We start from the raw sequence: 6938 nt of genomic DNA, 5'->3' as shown, positions 1-6938 counted from the left end.
AGGGTGTAATAACAAATGAGCAACGTGAGAAGAAGTGTTTTTCTCTCCGGTTTCGTGACGACGACAAGATGAATTTGATGTCACTTGATCAACGCGTGGTTGTTAGGTCGACTGAAACCTCATTCGAGAGACAGTTTTCGGGTCATCTTCGAGATGTCAGAGATGCCATTTTTCTGGGTCGACACAACTTTGTGTCGGGCAGTGATGACACAACCATACGACTCTGGGACATAATGAATGGGAGTGAACTAGATGTCAGTAGGCTTCATACAGATTATGTTCGCTGTCTTGAAAACTACTCACCAGGATGTTTTTTCAGTGGTTCCTACGACCACACGATTAATATATGGGATACTCGTATTGGTTTTTCACACCCGCTTCAGACGAGTGGCCGAAATGTTGAGAGTCCTATAGAAGCATTATTATTCACGCATGCAAACCTCTTGGTGTGTGGTGCGGGTGACCAAATAATGCTGTTCGATATGCGCAAAGGTCTTTCCACTGCTCTTTTGCAGGAATCACATCATACGAAAGCGGTGGTGACGCTCGCATGCTCTAAGAAACACAATGTGATCATTACCGGATCACTCGATCAAAGGGTGAAAATGTTTTCTTTAGAGAAAGGAGGACTCGATCCTGTGGCTAGCAAGAAGTTCGATGCCCCAGTAACGGCTGTAGGGATTCACCCCGATTCTTCCGAATTCGCTGTCGGTACAGCAGAAGGGGAGCTCCGTATAATGAAACTCGACGACAATTCTCTAAAGGAAGAGGAAGATGATGATAAAGAAAAACACCAGGACAAGCGAAATGATTTTTTAAATGCAAAGCTTCACGACGTGCAACAACAACTCGTCTCTTATCAGTATAATCGGGCGCTAAAAACAGCTCTGTATTCACGCAATTCTGATGTTATTGTTTCTACGCTTGAGGAACTTATTCGTCGTGGGGCTTTACATGTAGCGTTGAGTGGTCAGAATGATCGAACCATTGTGCGCATCCTTCGGTTTTCGGTAGACTACATTGATCGTCCAGAGTTCTATGAGTCGATGATGATTGTTTTGGACACAATTTTTGAAATTTACGGCACTTGCGTTGGGAAGAGCACTTTTCTTCACCGGGAAATGATAATTGCGCATCGGCGTCTGGGTTCTGTTCTTTCAACACTCCAAAGAATGGAACGCACCATGAGCATAATGGAGTTGATTGTAAATGACGTTTAAGATATGAATATAAAGAATTTCTGGATAATCAAAAGGGGCCGGAGCAGTTTGCTTTTCTTTTTTGTTAATTTTTTTGTGTTCATGATGGGTTCTCTAACCCGAATATTTTTTTCGTGGGACTTTTTCCTGCTTGTTCCTTTCTTGGGGGTTCTATCAATAGGATTGCTGCTTGTACGAGGAAAGAAAGAACAAAAAAAAATAGAGACACTGCAAGAAGGAAAAGAAAAAAATTATGTTCCGTCGTCTGGCCGTCTCATCGCTGCGGGGCGGTGCCCCGCGTCGCACCTTCTGCAGCACTGCGCGACTTCTTAATCTTGATTATCAGGCCTACAAGACTGCTACAGTGCGTGAGGCGGCACCTGAGTGGGCAGGAAAAGCTGTGATAAATGGCAAGATAAAGGACATCAGCATCAATGATTACAAAGGCAAATACATTGTTCTTCTCTTCTATCCTATGGATTTCACATTTGTGTGTCCGACGGAAATAATTGCCTTCTCAGATTCCCATGCAGAGTTTGAGAAGATCAATACACAAGTTGTGGCGGTGTCGTGTGACAGCCAATTTTCGCACCTTGCTTGGATCAATACACCTCGGAAAAAAGGTGGCATTGGCGAAATGAGCATTCCTGTGCTTTCTGACCTTACAAAGGAAATTGCTCGTGACTACGGGGTCTTGATTGAAGAGCAGGGAGTTGCATTGCGGGGCCTATTTATCATCGATGACAAGGGGATTCTTCGTCACATCACGGTAAATGATTTGCCAGTGGGTCGAAGTGTGGATGAGGTGCTTCGTGTTGTTCAGGCGTTTCAGTACGCCGACAAAAATGGGGATGTGATTCCGTGCAACTGGAAGCCAGGCAAACCCACAATGAAGCCTGAAAAAGCAGACGAGTTCTTTGAGAAGAACATGTAAGCACAGGTTTCGGGTGTTTTTAGCACCACCACGCTTGCTTTGGTGTTTTGTTCTTGCATTTTTGTTTTCGTCATTTTTTTTTTTTGGTTGTTTACTGATTGCGCGTCAATAGCTATTACAATTAATGGGAGCTAGTTGTTCTCACCTGTTTGCCCAATGGCAGGCTAAAGAAAGTTTCTTGTGTGTGTGAAGAGAAGCATCGAGTGACCAACATTCCGAGTTGAATAGCGCAATTTTCATGTGCTATGGGCTGTGTGTTGACGTTCTGTTGTCATAATCTCATTTCTACTGTAGTGTGTAAGGGCGAAGGGGAAATGTCCAAGATAAGCGTTCCTCCGAAGGTTGACCGCCGGGGCGGTATTCCCGTTGAGGGGTCACGTAACCCGAAGGTCTTCTTCGAGGTGGCCATTGATAACAAGCCATCTGGGCGGATCCTCATGGAGCTCTACGCGGATACGGTGCCCAAGACGGTTGAAAATTTTCGCGCTCTTTGTACTGGGGAGAAGGGGCGTGGCAAAAGCGGTAAGCCACTCCACTACAAGGGGTGTGTCTTCCACCGTGTCATTCCGGGTTTCATGATTCAAGGCGGCGACATTACACGGGGGAATGGCACCGGTGGTGAGTCTATCTATGGCGTTAAATTCCGCGATGAGAGTTTTTCTGGCAAGGCTGGAAAGCATACGGGAATTGGTTGCCTTTCTATGGCGAACGCCGGTCCTAATACCAATGGATCTCAGTTTTTCATCTGCACTGCTAAGACACCATGGTTGGATGGCAAGCACGTTGTGTTCGGCCGAGTTACAGAAGGAATTGAAATTGTGAAGAAGATGGAGCGACTGGGCTCGGAATCTGGGAAGACACGTGGTCGGATCACCATAGCAGACTGCGGTGAAGTCGAAGCAAAACAAGTCAAGGAGAAGACAACACGTGATGAACCGAAGAAAACGACGACGCCTGCAAAACCGGAGTCCCCTATGACTCAGGTGCAAGGCAAGAAGCGCCCACGTGACGCAGACGAGGACCCTGAAGAAAAAAAAAGGCGTATCAAAGAAAAGAAGGCGAAACTCACCCAACTCCGGGCTCAACTGGAGAAGTAATCAATAACAACGTTTATACTGGATCGTGTAAGCTAACCTCGGCCGAAACAGCCCCTGATGGTGTGGAAGGTTTGATCATTTGACTTTCGTCTTCCTCTTATCACCTGGAAGAACCATTACGGGTTCTTCGTGTCATTATTACTATTATTACTGCTCTTTTCATTCTCAGCTGCCATGCTATCTAAGAGGGGCAGCATTTTACGTTGTACACCGTTATTTAGTGGACCGTTTCACGATGTGAAGGAGAAAAGGATGAGAGAGCGCCATCAGCAAGAAATTCAAAAAGCGGGGCATTCAACTTTGCCAAGTGAAGGGTGCAGTCACTTGAACGACGTCTCAGGTCCATCGAATACTGTCAATGTTGATAATGATCGCAACGTGCAAGCGAAGGAGAGAATGCTGGCGCTTTTGAAGGAGCAAGGACAGCGTCGAATTGCGCGCCGAGAGGCGTTTCTCCATTGGCAAGCTGGTCAACGGGAAAAGGGTGCGGCGCATCGCCTGATGCGTCAGGCGAAGACACAAGAAAAATATAAAAGGTATCACTACCACACACAGAGTGGACGGCTGATTTCTGTAGCCCTAGCTCGTGAAGACGGGACGAGCAGTAACTCGGATTGCACATTTGTTTACCCGGCCACACCAGTGAAGGAAGAAGGTTGGGACTCGGCGGATTTCTTGGTGCCTGGCAACACCCGAGCCAACAGGTGTACAATTCGGCTGACTCTTCCCAAACGGTGAGATTGTTTTGGTGGCTTGGAAACACTTGTTTTCGATCTGCAGAAATGTGGATGTGCAAATTGGTCCGGATTGGGCTTGCGTGCTGAAGGGCAAAGTTATAATTCACTCCTCTCCCCCCCCTCTTCTCTCTTCCCCTCTTTTTTTTGGGGAGGGGGGTTTCTTGCCTCGTCATTTGTCTCTTATATGATTTCATCTTTTTCGTCTTGCAGGTCCTTGTAAATTCAAGAAAGTTATGTTCACAAAGTTTTTAGCGAGAGTCAAGGCTGTCGCTCCCCGTGGAAGCGACTGGGCCAACCGACTCGGCCCTGTTGCCGTGTTCGGTTACGAAGCAGGTGCGCCGCGTAGCTCATCCGTTTTAGATTATTTCTATCGGTCTCCACGTGACTGCGACTACTATGCGGAGCTTTCCTTTCACGAAAAAGGGCCTATTGAGTGTCCACCAGAAACGGTCATGTTTATGCCTGTTTTAAAATGTGGCCATATGCTGGAGGAGGCAGTTGGAGCCCCAAGCCCTACCAGCGATGATTGGTACCCGGCCACCCTCGAGGCCACAACTGAGCTAATAGAGAAAGGCTACATTCCAGCCAGCGTGGGGGGTGATGGCTCAGCCACTCTGCCTATGGTTGAGGCCTACAAGCGGTTGTTTCCATCTGACGATGTCGTTGTTATTCACTTTTCTGCTCGTCCTCTCGTTAGCGACCCCCGAGCTCCTCTCAGAGTTCTCTTGGATAAAGGGCTTCTGAAAGGCATCGTCAGTGTGGGAAATCGATTGGTGACTTCTGACGACCGAAAGATAAGAAAGCATCACAAAATGTTTTACATGGATATGCATGCTATTTATTCTAAGGGCTTGTTTTGCATCCGAGACATTCGAAATGATTACCCTGTTTTTATAAGCATTGATGCAAGTGTGATGGATCCAGCATTTGCACCGGCGGTGGAATCTCCGGTAGCGGGTGGGCTGTCAACACGAGAACTTCTGCATGTCATGAACGGCATTCGAGGACCCAAAGTAGTAGGCTTGGACATTCATGGCTATGTACCAGACCTTGATGTGTATCGGAAAGATGGGGTTGGACTTACGCAAATCGCATTGACAAAAGTGTTGAAGGAGGCCATCCTTAAATCGTATAGTATTTCAACACAAACAGAGGAAGAAGGTATAGCTCGAGTTCAAATGCTGCAACGTCAGGGAGCCATATCAGAAAACCCATATCCTGATCATTGAAGTCCCCTACTCCAAATGTCTGGCACATTAACAGCGTTCTGTGTAATAACAATGGTGTTCTCTTCAATGCACAAACGTGATGCTGCTTTGGCTGTGATTCCGCTTGTTTTCCAAATCTATTCTCTGAGTGTCTGTGATATAGAAGTATAACCAAACAATTTGTGGGAAACAAAAAAAAAAAGAACAATGTCAGATTCAAATGCTGTCGCCCTTCGGGAAGGTTCGTCTGATCTAAGTGCACACCTGGAACAGCGGCGCAATCACGCACGGAGTCTAGAGCTGCAGGTATCTCGGAAAGAAGCAGAGCTTCGTCGTGCAAAGGAAGAGCAGGTACTTCTCAAGGAACTTCAAACCGTGAATGAGATTACCCTGCGTAAAAAGCAGCAGCAGGACGAGGTTGATTCCAACAATCGGCTCAAAATTTCACCAGAATCCCTGGCAGAAGTTCTTGCTCTAGAGAACGAAATTAAGCACGAACGTGAGCGCACGGCTAAATTGCAAGACTCTGCTAACACCACGTTTCGTCAAATGGAAGAAGTGGAGAAAGGCATTGATGATGTCAGCAGCCGTTTGGCATTGGTGAAGCACGCAACTGGCTGGGACCGAACGGATGTTGACAGCACGTGTGGCTCACTTATCACGAATGAGTGGATGCTGCGGAAGAAGAACCTGACCGCGCTTCATGAGGAACAAGAAACCGTGAAGGCCCTCACCGCTTTGCTGACGGAGAGGATCGAAGCACTTACCAAAGAACTGGAAGCACAGGGAAAGAAGACAGAGGAGCTCACGGCGGCACAGGAAACGTTGCGGCAGAAAAACACACAGTACGAAAATATTCTGGAGGAATTAAAGTCTATGGAGAGACTGACCAAGAAGAAAGAACGCCTTTTGGATACCAACCACGACAAGCAATGTGATGACTACAAGACACTTAAGCTATTGGAGGGAGACAAAAAAGTACTCTATAGCACACTTTCCAAGTTTCGTGAAACGAATGTCAGCAACTCCAAATCTATTCTTTCCCTCGAGGTGCGCCTGCGGCAGTTGGAAACCAAGTTGGAGGCGGTGAACCTCTTCCTGCAGCAGGTGTTTGCCGAAGTGGAGGAGGAGGAGCCAATGGAAAATGTTCCGGAAGATGCTATGGAAGTCCCATTGGAGCAGTTCGAGGAGCTTTGTCGTGAACTTGAGTGCTCTCGTGAGACTCTGATTCAGCGTGATGACCAACTCAATGCCCATGACGCGAAGGTTGAGCAGCTTGAGCGAAAGACAACAATTCTGCAAAACGCCATTGCGTCTCGCGCAACTTCGGCGCAACTTCAAGTAAAGGGGAAGGAAAAGGAATTTGAGACGTTGATGTCTCATGTCGATTACATGAAGGCAGAATTCGACGAGGAATACACGAAGCTTTCTCAGGAAAATACCGCACTGCGGGCCAAGCTGGACCATATCCAGTCTAACTAGGATTTTTTTTTTGGTTTTTCTTCCCATCATGGAGCGAAAACACAAGCGATAACAGCAAACGAGACAAGAACACCTTATGCTTGGGCAGAATAATGTAGATCGTCAAGTGCTTTTTCCCTGTTGTCCAAGAAGGCGTTGGATATTGTATGTTAAGGCTTCGTGACTTCTGTTTTGGATTATTCCCTGGCCTTTGGGGAATGTATCTTTCCCTTCTGGGAACCGACTTTAATGGAGTCTTTTTCTTTCTTTCTATGGTCTTTTTTTGCTTTTGAGGGGGGGGG

At 46.9% G+C, this 6938-nt stretch overlaps 6 protein-coding genes across 6 annotated transcripts; all 6 read left to right on the top strand.

The window, feature by feature from the left end:
- Positions 1-68: 68 nt before the first annotated feature.
- Positions 69-1220, top strand: DQ04_02871090 (beta propeller protein; the record flags this gene model as incomplete). The annotated part of the gene is made up of 1 exon (XM_009312304.1): positions 69-1220. The coding sequence occupies one exon, from the start codon at positions 69-71 to the stop codon at positions 1218-1220; it is 1152 nt and encodes a 383-aa protein (XP_009310579.1).
- Positions 1221-1452: 232 nt separating this feature from the next.
- Positions 1453-2133, top strand: DQ04_02871080 (peroxiredoxin; the record flags this gene model as incomplete). The annotated part of the gene is made up of 1 exon (XM_009312303.1): positions 1453-2133. The coding sequence occupies one exon, from the start codon at positions 1453-1455 to the stop codon at positions 2131-2133; it is 681 nt and encodes a 226-aa protein (XP_009310578.1).
- A 314-nt stretch (positions 2134-2447) lies between these two features.
- DQ04_02871070 (putative cyclophilin) lies at positions 2448-3230 on the top strand (the record flags this gene model as incomplete). The annotated part of the gene is made up of 1 exon (XM_009312302.1): positions 2448-3230. One exon carries the CDS (start codon positions 2448-2450, stop codon positions 3228-3230), a length of 783 nt encoding a protein of 260 aa, XP_009310577.1.
- A 174-nt stretch (positions 3231-3404) lies between these two features.
- DQ04_02871060 (excreted/secreted protein 23) lies at positions 3405-3968 on the top strand (the record flags this gene model as incomplete). The annotated part of the gene is made up of 1 exon (XM_009312301.1): positions 3405-3968. The coding sequence occupies one exon, from the start codon at positions 3405-3407 to the stop codon at positions 3966-3968; it is 564 nt and encodes a 187-aa protein (XP_009310576.1).
- Positions 3969-4200: 232 nt separating this feature from the next.
- Positions 4201-5196, top strand: DQ04_02871050 (arginase; the record flags this gene model as incomplete). The annotated part of the gene is made up of 1 exon (XM_009312300.1): positions 4201-5196. One exon carries the CDS (start codon positions 4201-4203, stop codon positions 5194-5196), a length of 996 nt encoding a protein of 331 aa, XP_009310575.1.
- Positions 5197-5382: 186 nt separating this feature from the next.
- DQ04_02871040 (hypothetical protein) lies at positions 5383-6657 on the top strand (the record flags this gene model as incomplete). Its single annotated transcript, XM_009312299.1, has 1 exon — positions 5383-6657. The coding sequence occupies one exon, from the start codon at positions 5383-5385 to the stop codon at positions 6655-6657; it is 1275 nt and encodes a 424-aa protein (XP_009310574.1).
- Positions 6658-6938: the final 281 nt, after the last annotated feature.

This window comes from Trypanosoma grayi (genome assembly GCF_000691245.1).
Source record: "Trypanosoma grayi strain ANR4 Tgr_287_V1, whole genome shotgun sequence".
NCBI lineage: Eukaryota > Euglenozoa > Kinetoplastea > Trypanosomatida > Trypanosomatidae > Trypanosoma > Trypanosoma grayi.
The sequence above is the reverse complement of the archived record's forward strand: the minus strand, read 5'-3'. Positions and strand labels throughout refer to the sequence as shown.